This window comes from Pseudophryne corroboree, chromosome 6, assembly GCF_028390025.1.
Source record: "Pseudophryne corroboree isolate aPseCor3 chromosome 6, aPseCor3.hap2, whole genome shotgun sequence".
NCBI classification, from domain to species: Eukaryota; Metazoa; Chordata; class Amphibia; order Anura; family Myobatrachidae; genus Pseudophryne; species Pseudophryne corroboree.
The window spans coordinates 587,652,017-587,668,736 of NC_086449.1; the positions used below are offsets into that span (position 1 = coordinate 587,652,017).

The following is a 16,720-nucleotide window of genomic DNA, read 5'->3' on the forward strand; positions in this document are numbered from 1 at the left end:
GAGATCCCCGATGTTAATCGTTGTGGAGCACAGTGTACCTCGCACCAGAAAACGAGATTTATGGTAAGATCTTACCGTTGTTAAATCTCTTTCTGTGAGGTACACTGGGCTCCACAAGGCGCCCACCCTGACGCATTTAGCTTCTTTGGGTTGGTATTGGCATAGACGCTGACACCCTCTCCTGCGGTGAGTGTGTGGTGTAATTGGCTACGAACGATTGTTGTCTCTGGTACCTGCTACTGCATTGGGCTGGTTAACGAAACTGAGCTCCTGTGCATGGAGACGGGGTTATAGAGGAGGCGGCGCTGTGCATCTTGAGAACAGTCAAAAGCTTTGAGCCCGTTGGTGCCCGATGTTAGTCCTTGTGGAGCCCAGTGTACCTTGCAGAAAGAGATTTAACAACGGTAAGTTCTTACCATAAATCTTGTTTTTAAATTTGTTTTTGGCATCTACATTTGACTTTATATTTTGCTTTTAAGTATAATTATTCTAAAAATGGGTAGTACTGGTACATCACAACATGTGCTGTGATTTGCTGGTCTGTGTGAATGTTTTCTAATACTTGTCAAATCAACAACAGCTATTCTTCGTGGGCTAAAGAAAAAAGGAATCCAGCATCCCACTCCAATCCAGATTCAAGGGATCCCAACAATGTGAGTGAGCAGGTTCCCATTTTGTGCGTAAAACAGTGTGTGGTTAAAGCGGTGTTTAAAGTGTTACAGGCCTGTTGTCACAGTGTATGCCATATGGTGAGACTGGGTTGGGTATGATTTACCGGTGTTCGGGATGCTGGCATCCTAACAATTGAAATCCCGACAGGGTTGTGAGCTAGGCATGTTCTCCCCTGTCCCTTACCCCCTTATGGGCCCTACACACTGGCCGACATGACTGCACGATATGAACGATCTCGTTCATTAATGAACGAGATGATGTTCATATCGTGCAGTGTGGAGGCTCCAGCGATTAACGATGCGCGGCCCCGCGCTCGTTCATCGCTGGTCCCCCGTCGGCTGTACATGCAGGCCAATATGGACGATCTCGTCCATATTTGCCTGCACTTCAATGCAGCCGGGTGACGGGGGGAGTGAAGAAACTTCACTGCCGCCGCCGGGTCGACCGTATCAGCCGTCGGGCAGCTCGGTGGCGGATCGGCCAGTGTGTAGGGCCTATAACTCTAACCTCCCCCGTTGTAGACTTAACCTAACCACCGCATTCCAACAGCCTAAACCTAATCTAACCCCCCTTATGGCCTAACTTAACCTCCCTCCAGTGGTGCCTAACCCTAATTCCCCTCTCAGCAGAATAACACTAACCACTCCCCTCCCGAAGCCTAACCCTAACTCCCCGGAGTGATGCCTAAACCTAACCCTCCCGCTATAGTCCCGTTCAGGTTGTCTGGTTTCCGGCGTTGGCATCCTGACTTTTTCGGGATTACAGCTGCTGAGATACTGACAGCCAGCATTTTGACCGGATCCCGTGAGACTAGAGAGAGAGAGAGTGTGTTTGTGTGTATGTATGTATGTAAGTAAATAAATATATATATATATTATATTATTATATACACACATACACACACAGACACATTTATATATTTTGGTACTTACCAACAAATCCATTTCTCTGAATCCACTCGGGAACACTGTAACTCTCAGACAGCTGGGGTGTGAAGTATTTAGACCGGAGGTGGCACAATCTAAATAAACAAACAATGTATGCACAGCTGGCTCCTCCCCCTTCACGCCCCCCAATCCCGCAGTTTGAAAAATTTTACGGGGAGAGAAGAGGGAACATGAAAATTAAAATTTTATCGAAGGAACCAACTGTAGCACAAGTCAAGCAGCATCCAAGAACCATTATCATAATATCAAAAACCGTTTGCACTAAATTAAACAAGAACATGCGGGCTGACTGCACCGAGGCTGGCGTCCAGTGTCCCTGCGTGGATTCAGAGAAATGGATTTATCGGTAAGTACCAAAATCCTCTTTTCTGTTTCATCCACTAGGGGACACTGGAACTCTCAGACAGCTGGGGACGTCCCAAAGATACTCACATGGGCGGGAGTGCTGTCCAAAGCCTGTATAAACAAATGGCCAAACCTGGTATCCCTAGATGCAGACGTATCAAACTTGTAGAATCGAGTGAACGTGTGTTCTGATGACTACGTTGCAGCTCTGCAAAGTTGAGTAGTGGAGGCTCCTCTAGCCGCAGCCCATGAAACCCCCACTGATCTGGTGGTATGAGCACCTACCCGAAAAGGAACCCTCTTACTACTAGAGATATAAGCCTGCTTGATGGTAAAACGTATCCATCTTGCTAGAGTCTGCTTTGAAGCCGGCCAACCCTTCTTGGGCCCATCATACACAACAAACAAAGTGTCAGACTTTCTAATAGAGGTCGTAGTGTGTACATAGATCCTCAAGGCTCTGACCACGTACAAAGACAAGTTCCCCTCCGCAACTCCTTGGAAGGAGGGGACCATAATGTGCTGGTTAATGTGGAAACTTGAGAACGTCTTAGGAAGGAACACCACTTTTGTACAGAGCTCCGCTCTGTCCTCATGAAAAATGAGCATGGGTCTCTTACACGACAGAGCTCCCAATTCTGAGACCCTTCTTTCTGATGCCACGACTAGGAGCAGGGTAACTTTCCAGGATATGTATTTTAGATCAGCCTTCTCTAAAGGCTCAAACTGCTGATTTCAAATATTCGAGCACTAAATTTAGATCCCACAGGACCGTGAGAGGATGAAAAGGTGGTTGTATCCTCAACACACCCTGTAAAAATGTGTGGACCTCCTGTAAGGACGCCAGATGTTGGAAAAGAATAGAGAGGGCTGAGACTTGTACCTTCAAGGATCCCAACCTCAAACCTCCATCCAAACCATTTTGAAGAAACCTCAAAAGTCTTTTGAGGCGGAACTCTCTGGAATTACAACCCTTAGACTGACACCAGTCTATATACCTCTTCCATAGTAATGTGCCAAAGTGACTGGCTTCCTTGCAGCCAACATGGTGGAGATAGCCGATTTCAGACTTACCCTATTTCTTAGAATCCTGGTCTCAAGAACCACGCCTTCAAACATAGATGGCTCATGTCTGGGTGAAGGAATGGGCCTTGTGACAAGAGGTCCTCCCTCTGAGAGAGTCTCCAAGGGTCTTCCGCCAGGAGCCCCCTCAGATCCGAGTACCAGCTTCTGCGAGGCCAGTCTGGTGCTATTAAAATCACCCATACTCTTTTTTTCCTTTTTCACCTTTTTAACACTCTCGGTACCAGGTGAAATGGCGTAAAGATGTACACCAGATCGTATGACCAGGGAATCGCCAGCGCGTCCACCGCCTCTGCTGCTGGATCCCGTGTTACCTTGGTAACTGATGGTTGTTTAAAGAGGCTATGAGGTCTATTTGCGGTAGACCCCACAGTCGTACTACAGTCTCGAAAACCTGTGGGTGTAGACACCACTCCCCCTGGATGCCTATCTTGGCGACTGAGATAGTCTGCTTCCCAATTTTCTACTCCCGGAATGAAGACTGCTGACAGGTTTATGTGGCACCTTTCTGACCAAGACAGGATTCTTGTGGCCTCTCTTAAAGCCATGCGTTTTTTTTGTTCCTCCCTGACGGTTTATGTAAGCCGCTGCCGTCACATTGTCCAATTGTATTCTCACGTGTTGACCCCTCACTTGGTCTTCTGCCAGAAGAAGTGCATTGTAAATAGCTTAGTTCCAGAATATTTATTGGAAGATTGCTCTCTTGCGGTGACCATCTTCCCTGAAACTGATGGTTTTCCAGTACTGCTGTTGTCAGAATATTCCAATGCCAGATTCCAAAGCTCTTTCCCGCCGCTAGGTTCCTTCGGACCGACCACCAAATTAATGAGGTCCTGGCCTGGGGCGACCAGCTTATTCTTCGGTGGAGAAGCCAGTGCATGCCTGCCCCCTGAGCAATCAGATTAATCTGAAAAGGTCAGGAATGAAGCCTGCCGTATTGGATTGCTTTGAAGGATGCCACCATCTTTTCAAGAAGCTTTACACAAAGGTGCAGAGAGACCGTCTGGTTCTGTAGAACCTGACGTACCATTTCCTTGATGTCTCAAATTTTGTCTTCTGGGAGAAACACTTTCAGATGTATTGTATCTAAAATGAGACCCAGGAATTAAATACTCTGCGTTGGTTGTAGGTTGGATTTTTTTGAAATTTATGATCCAGCAGTGTCAAATCAGAAATTGATGAGTTGTCTGCACATCCCTGATCAACTGGTCCTGAGATGGAGCCTTGATCAGAAGATCATCCAGATATGGGATTATCGTTACTCCTTACGATCTAAATTTCACGACCATGACTGCCATGGTCTTTGTGAAAATTCTCAGTGCTGATAAGCCAAATGGTAGGGCTCTGAACTGGTAGTGATTCTTGCCCACTGAAACCTTAAATAGGCTTGTTGTGGGGTCCAAATTGGTACATGAAGGTTCGATTCCTCTTTGTGATGTCAGGACAGGCAATATTACTTCCGTCTGAAGTAACTTTTGAATAGCCGTATCTAATGGCCTCACTTTATGAGGACACCAAGGAAGGCTTTTTGTAAAGAACTTAGTGTGAGGGCGGTTTAGAAAATCTATTTTGTATCCCTGGGAGATAATATTGTTGATCCAGACTTCTGGTGAGGTTTCGGCCCAGGAGTCCAGAAACCTTTCCAACCGTGCCCTCACCATAGGAAACACAAGGTGAGCTGGGAGACTGTCATGCCACGGTCTTGTCGGCAGGTTTAGGGTTCTGCTATCTGTTTGTGGTCTGGGACGGCCTCTACCTCTGCTTCCACGAGCTTGACCGCCAAAACCGCTTCCTCTAGCTCGAAAGGATTGAAACCTAAAAGAATTGAACACCGGACCAGAATAATTTCTTCTGACCAGTGGTGTGGTTCTAGGATACGTGGTATGCAGAAAAGTAGATTTCCCCACTGTTGCCTGTGAAATCCACTTGTCTAATTCCAAACTGAATAAAGTCTCCCTCATAAAGGGAATCTCCTCCACTGCCTCCTTAGAATCCGAATCTACTTCGATTCTCTGAGCCACAGAATCCTTCTGGCCGATATAGCTGAAGCCGAGATGCGCGATGCTATTCTGCTAGCATCCTTTGTGGCTTGGCGAATGTATGTAGCCGACCCAGGATATTCTCCGCTAGTCTAACTATTTCCTCTTGGCTCTTATCTTCCTCTACAGCCTGAAAAATATGACCAGCCCATGCTACAATAGCTTTGGACCCCCAAGCACTAATAATTGTAGGCCTGTGCAATGCTCCAGCCGCCACAAAAATAGACTTCAGTGTTGAGTCTAACTTGCAGTCTGACACATCCTTTAGCGTAGTCACATTTGGTATTGGTAATATTGTCTTTTTTTGACCGTCTAGCCAGGGAGGCGTCCACAATCGGCGGAACCTCCCACTTGGACATGACCCCCTTGGGTAGTGGGTAGTTAGTCGTGAAATTCTTTGGAATTTGGAAGCGTTTATCAGGCTGCTTTCATGCTTCTCCCATTTTATCTTGGATAGTCTGAGGAATTGGAAAAACTGCTGTTTGCTGTTTCTGAGGCTCAAATAAACCTTGAAGTTAAGGACCTGTTTTACCTCCTCAATAAGGGATTCTAACCCCATGACCTCGGTGTCCTCCTCCTGAGGACTGACATCCATGATTTGTTCCACTGACTCTCCCTCCTCCTCGTCTTCTATAAGACGCTCCTCCTCAGACTCTTCCCGCAGGAGAGGGAGTGGTCTCTTTACAGCTTTATGCACATTCTTTCTGCTTGAGCGGGTGGTGTAATTATAATAAAAAATTCCTCCATCGTTTTGGAAAACCCTGCTGCCCATTCTAAATGCTGCTTACGGGTTTCTGCCATTTCCTTAGAAATATCTGCCTGGGCACTTTCCCATGACCCAGACGGACCACTGCTCCCAGGTTGAGCGTCCATTCCCAAACATGTGACGCACACCCCGGAGCTGCCAACATTACTGCTCTTTTTACCACATTTTGAGCATACATAGCATGTTTTTGTGGTCTAGGTTGGTGCTATTGACATGTTGAAACGCGTACACACAGTCCACTCAGCAGTGCTTTCACCCTATTAGAGTAGGAAGAGAAAGACCGTAGGGATATAGGGAGCAAAAAACAGGGAGTCACCCAGCTGGAAATATATATAGAGAGAAAAAGAAACAAATTCTACCAGCCTGACGTTTACCACCCTCACACCACTAATTGTTGAGACAGCTTGAGTTGACCGAGTTGAGTTTTTCTGTTGCTCCTTCACAGCAGGACCTTTAGAAGAAAACATGTAATTTACTTTATTCAGAACGATCTGTCAGTAGAGCTCCTTATAAAACATTTCTAGCCACAGTCAGTGCTATCATAGACAGACTAAGCAATACCGAGTAGCTCCCATGCAAATCACCTAGTTAGACCTCCCCCCTCAGGGAGATCCGCCTACTCTAACTGCGCGCCTCGTAGAAAATTAAAATGGCTACCACTGCATTTTTTTTCCCTTCACATCGCAGCCTGGTCTCTCTTATGTGATTTGCCTGAGTTATGCTATGTAATCCTCAAGCGGCACCCTATGTACCTTGTCCGGAGCTCCGCTTGCCTGCCGCCGCTTAATAGTCTGGCCAAGTCCTGTACTGTGTCGTCTTTCGCTGTTTGCTCCCCAATCGGCAGCGTGTCACAGCCTCTCCCTCTGGCCGCACTCTGAGCACTACTCCGGGTTACTGGCCGCCAGCGTGACCCTGTAGCTGAGCCGCTGTACAGCCTAGCCGCCTGCCGCTGAAAACTCTGCTGTGGGGATAAATCTAACGCCTAGAAGAGACTAAGTTGCCCTGTATATACTGCCTGCGTGCTGTCCACTGTCCAGATCCTCTGGGTGAGATGCCGATCCCTTCTCAGCGGGATCTTTGTATCACCACAGTTTTTTAGGAGCCTCCACCTTCCTTTCTGCTAGGCAGGGTCGGTCCTGCAAGTTTTATATAAAAAAAATGTCATACTGAAGGATTGCGGGGCGTGAAGGGGGAGGAGCCAGCTGTGCATGCATTTTTTATTTAGATTGTGCTACCTCCGGCCTACATACTTCATACCCCAGCTGTCTGAGAGTTCCAGTGTCCCCTAGTGGATGAAAGAGAAATAAGTGTGTGTATGTGTGTACGTACGTATGTATGTATGTGTGTGTGTGTGTGTGTATATATATATATATATGTATATGTGTGTGTGTGTGTATGTATGTGTGTATATATATATATATATATATATATATATATATATATATATATATATATATATATATATATATATATATATATATATATATATATATATATATATAGCAAAGTCACAGAACCGAGTCCCGGGAAGCCGCACTGACACTCTCCATTAGTTAAAAACAGGTGTCCCGTTAATTCATAAATAAAGTCACATGCCAAACACTCGGGATGAGGTTTAAGACAGAACCAGCACTCTGTGTAGTTTGCAAGATAGATTTTACTCCAAGCTGTGTTCCAAACATAGGTAATCACATCGACATCAGCATGAAAGACAAAGGCATATACTCATCACTGGTAACTTCCCAAACAGCCGTTTTCGGTGAACAACCTTCCTCAGGGGAATAACCATGTATACGGTCTAGCTGCCATGTGAAAAAGTGCTTGTGTGCCGTGGTTATTCCCCTGAGGAAGGTTGTTCACCGAAAATGGCTGTTTGGGAAGTTACCAGTGATGAGTATATGCCTTTGTCTTTCATGCTGATGTCGATGTGATTACCTATGTTTGGAACACAGCTTGGAGTAAAATCTATCTTGCAAACTACACAGAGTGCTGGTTCTGTCTTAAACCTCATCCCGAGTGTTTGGCATGTGACTATATATATATATATATATATATATATATATATATATATATATATATATATATATATATATATATATATATATATATAGTGTGTATATATATATTATATTATAAAAAGTCTACCATCCATAAGGGATACTGGGGACACTTATTACGATGAGGTATAGATGGTGTCCAAATGAGCCGGTGCACTTTAAATTTCTTCAGCAGGGTGTGCTGGCTCTTCCCCTCTATGCCCTCCCTCGCAGCTCAGTTTAGAAAAGTGTGCCCTCAAGAGAGGATGCACACTCTGGAGCTCCAGAGAGTTTTACAGCTTACCTGCACTGTGGGACACTAGAAGTTGGATCCCGCTGACAGGACAATGGTCCTGAGGGTCAGGGTACCGCAGGCATTGCGCTGTTGCGCGCACACCCGCAGCTCGCCGTGCCTCCCCCCCCCCCGCCCCCCTTCCCCGGTACAGAGCCTGAAGGTCGACAGAGTGGTGAGAGACCGGTTCTTTATGCGGCGCGATCCCGGAGCGGGCGGACTCCCCTTGGGGTGATCCCATAGACCCCCCTCCCCATATAGACTGGGCAGAGATAGTGAAATTGGGTGTCAGTACCTTAATTTTACACTATTGGGGACATTTGCCAGTATAAATATATGTACAGCTCTGGTGCCATTGCAGGTGGCAGAGCTTCCTCAGAGCGGGACCAGCAGCGCCATTTCCTGCACTCACAGCACTGCTGCAGGACTGCCAGGTTCTCCAAGTGATACTCCACAGCCAGACACTGGTACAGGAGTGTAGTTAAGGGGAAGACCCAGCTGTGGGACCCTTGTATTAGGCTCTGTACGCACTGTAGACTAAATTGTCTCTCTCCTAGCAGTTCAATTGTTAGTATCGGGCTGTGTGCTGGTTCCTCCTCTCTGAGTCTCCACACATACTGGACTGGTCAGGCTTGCTTGTAACCTATTTCTCTGTGTATGTGTGTGAATGTAAATGTCCTCTGTCAGCATGGTGAAAAAAGTTGTGTGTGTGTGCTGTTTGTCACACCAGGTTTTCCCCCTCACCTGCGGATTCTCTCATGTGTGAACAATGCAGTCAGCCCTCACAAACTTGTGGGGCTTCTGGGGGTGATGTGCAGGAGCATCCTTGGCTCAGTTCTATTAAAACTATGATGGCTGACATGTCTAATGAATTAACTACTGCCAGGCAGGAAAGGCAGCAGTTACAACAGTCTGTGGCTGCTCTGACAAAAGATATGGCAGACGTGTTTCTCCTCTCTCTAATCCTTTACCCCAAAGAAGGGGGTTACCTGATAGAGGGGGAGGAGCTGGAATCAAATGCTGAGTTAGATGATTCCTCTACTGCACAGGGGGTGGAATCCCTTATAGTTGCAATAAGAGATGTCTTAAATATTCCTGGTAATGAATCTCATGTGTAGCAATCCTTTTTCACTGCACAGAAAAATGTACAGGTCAACATTCCTGTCTCAAAGGAACTGGATGACCTTTTCAGGGAGCTATGGGTTACTCCTGATAAGAAATCCCAAGTGTCAAAAAAAAATGGATGGCTGCATTTCCATTTGCTCAGGAAGGGCGTACGGTATGGGAAACTCACCCGGCGGTGGACACCTCAGTATCCCAAAGGCCTGTGATTGCAGGTTGTTGGGTGACACTCACCATCTACACTTGGGCTGGTAACTTTCAGGAGGGCCTCGCTGGGGATAAGTCCCTGGCCGACTTGGGGTTACTGGTTCAGCATATTCAGGATTCTGCCAGCTTCCTTTGTGATACCATCAAAGGAATCTGTGTTATTAATGCTGGTACCTCTACCATGGCGGTCTCTGCACGCAGAGCGTTGTGGTAATGCCAGTGGGTGGCGGACGCGGAGTCTAAAAAGAGTGTGGCAAACTTACCCTTCAAAGGTGATTGGCTGTTTGGAGGTGAGTTAGACACTGGACCCTCTCTGCAGTCCTTTCGGACAGCGCGCTTTAAGGGTAAAGCCAGAGGTGCCTCAAATGCGGCACGAGGTTCCAGAGGTAAGCCTGCTACCACAGGATCTCGGGACCAGAGCGTCCTGAAATCCTGTGGTAGCAGGCTTACGTGACTTACGGGAACTCGTCTTAGATTCTTCAGCTCCATTTGGAATGGCTCCTGTCAGGACGCCTGGGTGAAAGACCTGATCTCCCAGGGCTACAAACTGGAGTTCGACCGTTCTCTGCCTGAAAGTTTTTTCAAATCGGGTTTACCGTCTTCGGAAACCATGTCTCTCACCCTATGGGAGGCCATTCAAAAGTTAGTCCAGACCCAGGTCATTGTTCCTGTGCCACTTCAACAACGGGACTAAGGATACTATTCCAGCCTTTTTGTGGTGCCAAAACCTGGCTGTTCAGTGAGGCCCATTTTGAACCTCAAATCATTAAACCCATGTCTGGGGGTTTTCTGGATCAGAATGGAGTCTCTGAGAGCAGTGATCTCAGGTCTGGAGGACGGGGAGTTCTTGGTCTCTGGACATAAAGGACGCCTACCTCCATGTCCCAATATGGCCGCCTCATCAGGCATACCTCAGGTTTGCTCTGATGGAGGGACACTATCAGTTGCACCCGTCTGTTGGGAAAGACGGTGGCCTCCTTCGAGGTCATTCAGTTTGGCAGATTCCATGCAAGGACTTTCCAACCGGATCTCCTGAAGAAGTGGTCGGGTTCGCATCTGCAGATGCACCAGGTCATACGTCTGTCACCACAGGACAGGATTTCTCTTCTGTGGTGGTTGCAGCCCTCCAACTATTGGCGGGGCGGAGCTTCAGGATCCACGATTGGATTTTCGTGACCACAGGCGCTAGCCTTCGGGGCTGGGGTGCTGTTACCCAAGGGGCACAGTTCCAGGGCAGTTGGTCAAGCCTCGAGGCCTGCCTTCCGATAAACGTACTGGAACTCAGGGCCTAATTCAGACCTGATCGGTGCTGTGCGTTTTCGCACAGCAGCCAATCAGGTCTGAACTGCGCATGCACCAGTGCCGCAGTGCGCCGGCGCATGCCAGACAGCCGACGGCTGTCTCAGCCCTGCGATCGCCTCTGCCTGATTGACAGGCCGAGGTGGTCGCAGGGTGGGAGGTGGCGGGCCGGCGGCTTTTGGCCGCCATTTAGGAGACATGGTACGGGCATCGCAGGCGTGCCCAGACCTTTGGGGGGCCGGGCCGCGGTGGCTGCGTGACGTCACACGCAGCCGCTGTGACCCTCACAGCAACGATTAGCTCCTGCCAGCGCGCAGGAGTTGCGCTAGCAGGGAGCTACTCCTAAAGTACAAAAGCTTCCTCAGTCTGTCAAGGCCCACTCCACCAGGTCTGTGGGTGCTTCCTAGGCGGCTGCCCGGGATGTCTCGTCCTTGCAACTGTGTCGGGCCGCTCCCTGGTCAGGGACAAACACGTTTGTCAAGTTCTACAGGTTTGATACCCTGGCTACGGAGGATGTCCAATTTGGACATACTGTGTTGCAGGCGTCTCAGCATGTTCCCACCCGCTCTGGAAGCTTTGGGACATCCCCCATCGTAATAAGTGTCCCCAGTATCCCTTATGGATGTTAGAGAAAATATGATTTTAATTACCCACCGGTAAATCCTTTTCTCGTAGTCCATAAGGGATACTGGGCGCCGGCCTCTGTGCTTCAACTTTTTCCTGCAAGTTATTGTTCTTGTGTGAAGTTGTTGTTGTCAGCTGTTGCGATTTCTGTTTTTACTAGTGGTTGCTAGTTTGTTGTTTTGCTGTGTGCTGGTTCGTTATTCTCACCACTCGTTTATTGTCATGTTTCCTCCTCTCAAGTATGTCCATCTCCTTCGGGCATAGTTTTCTTAGACTGAGCTGTGAGGGAAGGCATAGAGGGGAGGAGCCAGTACACCCTGTTGAAGAAATTTAAAGTGCACCGGCTCCTTTGGACCCCATCTATACCCCATCGTAATAAGTGTCCCCTGTATCCCTTATGGACTACGAGAAAAGGATTTACCGGTTAGTAATTAAAATCCTATTATATCATTTCTCTGACGTCCTAGTGGATGCTGGGGACTCCGTAAGGACCATGGGGAATAGACGGGCTCCGCAGGAGACTGGGCACTCTAAAGAAAAGATTAGGTACTATATGGTGTGCACTGGCTCCTCCCTCTATGCCCCTCCTCCAGACCTCAGTTAGAATCTGTGCCCGGCCAGAGCTGGGTGCTCCTAGTGGGCTCTCCTGAGCCTGCTAGTTAAAGAAAGTATTTGTTAGGTTTTTTATTTTCAGTGAGCTTCTGCTGGCAACAGACTCACTGCTACGTGGGACCGAGGGGAGAGAAGCAAACGTACCTGTTCACAGCTAGGTTGCGCTTCTAAGGCTACTGGACACCATTAGCTCCAGAGGGTTCGAACACAGGCAGCTGTCCTCGATCGTCCGTTCCCGGAGCCGCGCCGCCGCCCCCCTCGCAGAGCCAGAAGAACAGAAGCTTGAAGACGGCGAAATCGGCGGTTGAAGACTCCTGTCTTCATTTAAGGTAGCGCACAGCACCGCAGCTGTGCGCCATTACTCCCACAGCACACCACACACTCCGGTCACTGTAGGGTGCAGGGCGCTGGGGGGGGGGGGGGGGGGGCGCCCTGGGCAGCAATTGAAGTACCTTGTGGCATAACCTACATATATACAGTCAGGCACTGTATATATGTAAAATCCCCCCGCCATTTTTTTATCACAGAAAGCGGGACAGAAGCCCGCAATGAGGGGGCGGGGCCTTCTTCCTCAGCACACCAGCGCCATTTTCTCTTCACAGCTCCGCTGGAAGGACGCTCCCCAGGCTCTCCCCTGCAGTATCCTGATACAAGAAGGGTAAAAAGAGAGGGGGGGGCACATAAATTTAGGCGCAAAAGTTATAAAATCGGCAGCTATTGGGTAATCACGTTTTATAGTGTGTATCCCTGGGTTATATAGCGCTGTGGTGTGTGCTGACATACTCTCTCTCTGTCTCCCCAAAAGCCTTTGTGGGGTCCTGTCCTCAGTCAGAGCATTCCCTGTGTGTGTGCTGTGTGTCGGTACGGCTGTGTCGACATGTTTGATGAGGAAGGTTACGTGGAGGCGGAGCAAGTGCAGATAAATGTGGTGTCGCCGCCATCGGGGCCGACACTTGATTGGATGGATATGTGGAAGGTCTTAAATGATAATGTTAACTCATTACATAAAAGGTTTGATGATGTTGCAGTCGGGGGATAGCCGGGCTCTCAACCCGGGCCTGCCCAGGCGCCTCAGAGGCCGTCAGGGTCTCATAAACGCCCACTATCTCAAATGGTTGACACGGATGCCGACACGGAGTCCGACTCCAGTGTCGACGATGATGAGGCACAATTACAGCCTAAAATGACCAAGGCCATCCGCTATATGATTATTGCAATGAAAGATGTATTACACATTTCAGACGTTAACCCTGTCCCTGACAAGAGGGTACATATGTTTGGAGAGAAAAAGCAGGCAGTGACTTTTCCCCCGTCACATGAATTAAATGAGTTATGTGAAGAAGCGTGGAGCTCCCCAGATAAGAAAGTAGTGATTCCCAAAAGATTACTGCTGGCGTGCCCTTTCCCGCCGACGGATAGGTTACGTTGGGAATCCTCCCCTAGGGTAGACAAGGCGCTGACACGCTTATCTAAGAGGGTGGCCCTGCCGTCTCAGGATACGGCCGCCCTAAAGGAGCCTGCGGATAGAAAGCAGGAAGCTATCTTTAAGTCAGTGTATACACACTCTGGTACTCTACTGAGACCAGCTATTGCTTCAGCCTGGATGTGTAGTGCTGTAGCAGCTTGGACAGATACTCTGTCAGAGGACATAGATGCCCTGGACAGGGACACTGTCTTGCTAACCCTGGGCCATATAAAAGACGCCGTCTTATATATGCGAGATGCCCAGAGGGACATTTGCCTGCTAGGTTCTAGAATTAATGCAATGTCCATTTCTGCCAGGAGGGTCTTATGGACTCGGCAATGGACAGGGGATGCCGACTCTAAAAAACACATGGAGGTTTTGCCTTATAAGGGTGAGGAATTGTTTGGGGACGGTCTCTCGGACCTCATATCCACAGCGACAGCTGGAAAGTCGACTTTCCTGCCTCAGGTTTCCTCACAGACCAAGAAAGCACCATATTATCAAATGCAGTCCTTTCGTTCTCAGAGAGGCAAGAAGGTCAGAGGTGCATCCTTTCTTGCCAGAGGCAGGGGTAGAGGAAAGAAGCTGCACCATGCAGCCAGTTCCCAGGAACAAAAGTCCTCCCCGGCTTCCAGTAAGTCCACCGCATGACGCTGGGGCTCCACAGGCGGAGCCGGGAGCGGTGGGGGGCGCGTCTCCGAAATTTCAGCAACCAGTTGGTTCGCTCACGGGTGGATCCTTGGGTTATACAAATTGTATCTCAGGGATACAAGCTGGAATTCGAGGTGACGCCTCCTCACCGTTACCTAAAATCGGCCTTGCCAGCTTCCCCCATGGAAAGGGAGGTAGTACTGGCGCCAATTCACAAGCTATACCTCCAGCAGGTGATAGTAAAGGTTCCCCTCCTTCAACAAGGAAGGGGTTACTATTCCACTATGTTTATGGTACCGAAACCGGACGGTTCGGTAAGACCCATTCTGAATTTAAAATCCCTGAACATTTATCTCAAGAGATTAAAGTTCAAAATGGAATCGCTCAGGGCGGTCATTGCAAGCCTGGAAGAGGGGGATTTTATGGTATCTCTGGACATCAAGGATGCGTACTTGCATGTCCCCATTTATCCACCTCACCAGGAGTACCTCAGGTTTGTGGTACAGGACTGTCATTACCAATTCCAGACGTTGCCGTTTGGTCTGTCCACGGCACCGAGAGTATTTACCAAGGTAATGGCGGAAATGATGGTACTCCTTCGGAAGCAAGGAGTTAGTTATCCCGTACTTGGACGATCTCCTTATAAAGGCGAGGTCCAGGGAGCAATTGTTGATCAGCGTAGCACACTCTCAGGAAGTGTTGCAGCAGCACGGCTGGATTTTGAATATTCCAAAGTCGCAGCTGATTCCTACGACGCGTCTGCCCTTCCTGGGTATGATTCTGGACACAGAACAGAGGAAGGTGTTTCTCCCGGAGGAGAAGGCTCAGGAGTTAGTGACTCTGGTCAGGGACCTCCTGAAACCAAAACAGGTGTCGGTGCATCACTGCACGCGAGTCCTGGGAAAGATGGTGGCGTCATACGAAGCCATTCCCTTCGGCAGCTTCCATGCCAGGATCTTTCAGTGGGATCTGTTGGACAAGTGGTCCGGATCGCATCTTCAGATGCATCGACTGATCACCCTGTCCCCGAGGGCCAGCGTGTCTCTTCTGTGGTGGCTGCAGGGTGCTCACCTTCTCCAGGGCCGCAGGTTCGGCATACAGGACTGGGTCCTGCTGACCACGGATGCAAGCCTCCGTGGATGGGGGGCAGTCACTCAGGGAAGAATCTTCCAGGGGCTTTGGTCAAGTCAGGAGACTTGTCTGCACATAAATATACTGGAACTAAGGGCCATATACAACGCCCTGAGTCAAGCGGAGCCCCTGCTTCGAGACCAACCAGTGCTGATTCAGTCAGACAACATCACGGCAGTCGCCCATGTAAACCGCCAGGGCGGCACAAGAAGCAGGGTGGCAATGGCGGAAGCCACAAAGATTCTTCGTTGGGCGGAGAGTCACGTGCAAGCACTGTCAGCAGTATTCATTCCGGGTGTGGACAACTGGGAAGCAGACTTCCTCAGCAGACACGACCTCCACCCGGGAGAGTGGGGACTTCATTAAGAAGTCTTCACACAGATTGCAAATCGATGGGAACTGCCACAGGTGGACATGATGGCGTCCCGCCTCAACAAAAAGCTAAAAAGATATTGCGCCAGGTCAAGGGACCCTCAGGCGATAGCTGTGGACGCACTAGTGACACCGTGGGTGTTCCAGTCAGTATATGTGTTTCCTCCTCTTCCTCTCATACCCAAGGTACTGAGAATAGTAAGAAAAAGAGGAGTGAGAACAATACTCATCGTTCCGGATTGGCCAAGAAGGACTTGGTACCCAGAACTACAAGAGATGATCACAGAGGACCCATGGCCTCTGCCTCTCAGACGGGACCTGCTGAAACAGGGGCCCTGTCTGTTCCAAGACTTACCGCGGCTGCGTTTGACGGCATGGTGGTTGAACGCCGGATCCTAACGGAAAAGGGCATCCCGGATGAAGTGATTCCTACGCTGATTAGAGCTAGGAAAGATGTGACAGCAAAGCATTATCACCGTATATGGCGAAAATATGTTGCTTGGTGTGAGGCCAGGAAGGCCCCTACAGAGGAATTCCAGCTGGGTCGATTTCTGCACTTCCTACAGTCAGGTGTGACTATGGGCCTAAAATTAGGGTCCATAAAGGTCCAGATTTCGGCCCTATCCATTTTCTTTCAAAAAGAACTGGCTTCACTGCCTGAGGTTCAGACGTTTGTAAAGGGAGTACTGCATATTCAGCCTCCTTTCGTGCCACCAGTGGCACCTTGGGATCTTAACGTTGTGTTGGATTTCCTGAAATCCCACTGGTTTGAGCCACTTAAGACCGTGGATCTAAAGTATCTCACGTGGAAAGTGGTCATGTTGTTGGCCTTAGCGTCGGCTAGGCGTGTGTCAGAATTGGCTGCTTTGTCATGTAAAAGCCCCTATCTGATCTTCCATATGGACAGGGCAGAATTGCGGACTCGTCCCCAATTTCTCCCTAAGGTGGTATCATCATTCCATTTGAATCAACCTATTGTGGTGCCTGCGGCTACTCGGGGACTCCAAGTTGCTGGACGTAGTCCGGGCTTTGAAAATATATGTTTCCAGAACGGCTG

General features: G+C 48.9%; 1 protein-coding gene across 1 annotated transcript in view; it reads left to right on the forward strand.

Moving 5' to 3' along the window:
• DDX41 (DEAD-box helicase 41) overlaps positions 1–16,720 on the forward strand; it is a 153,224-nt gene that overhangs the window by 19,181 nt on the left and 117,323 nt on the right. The window contains exon 7 of the mRNA XM_063927969.1: positions 581–653. Coding sequence (XP_063784039.1) covers positions 581–653 — 73 coding nt within the window. The remainder of the gene's footprint in view (positions 1–580; positions 654–16,720) is intronic.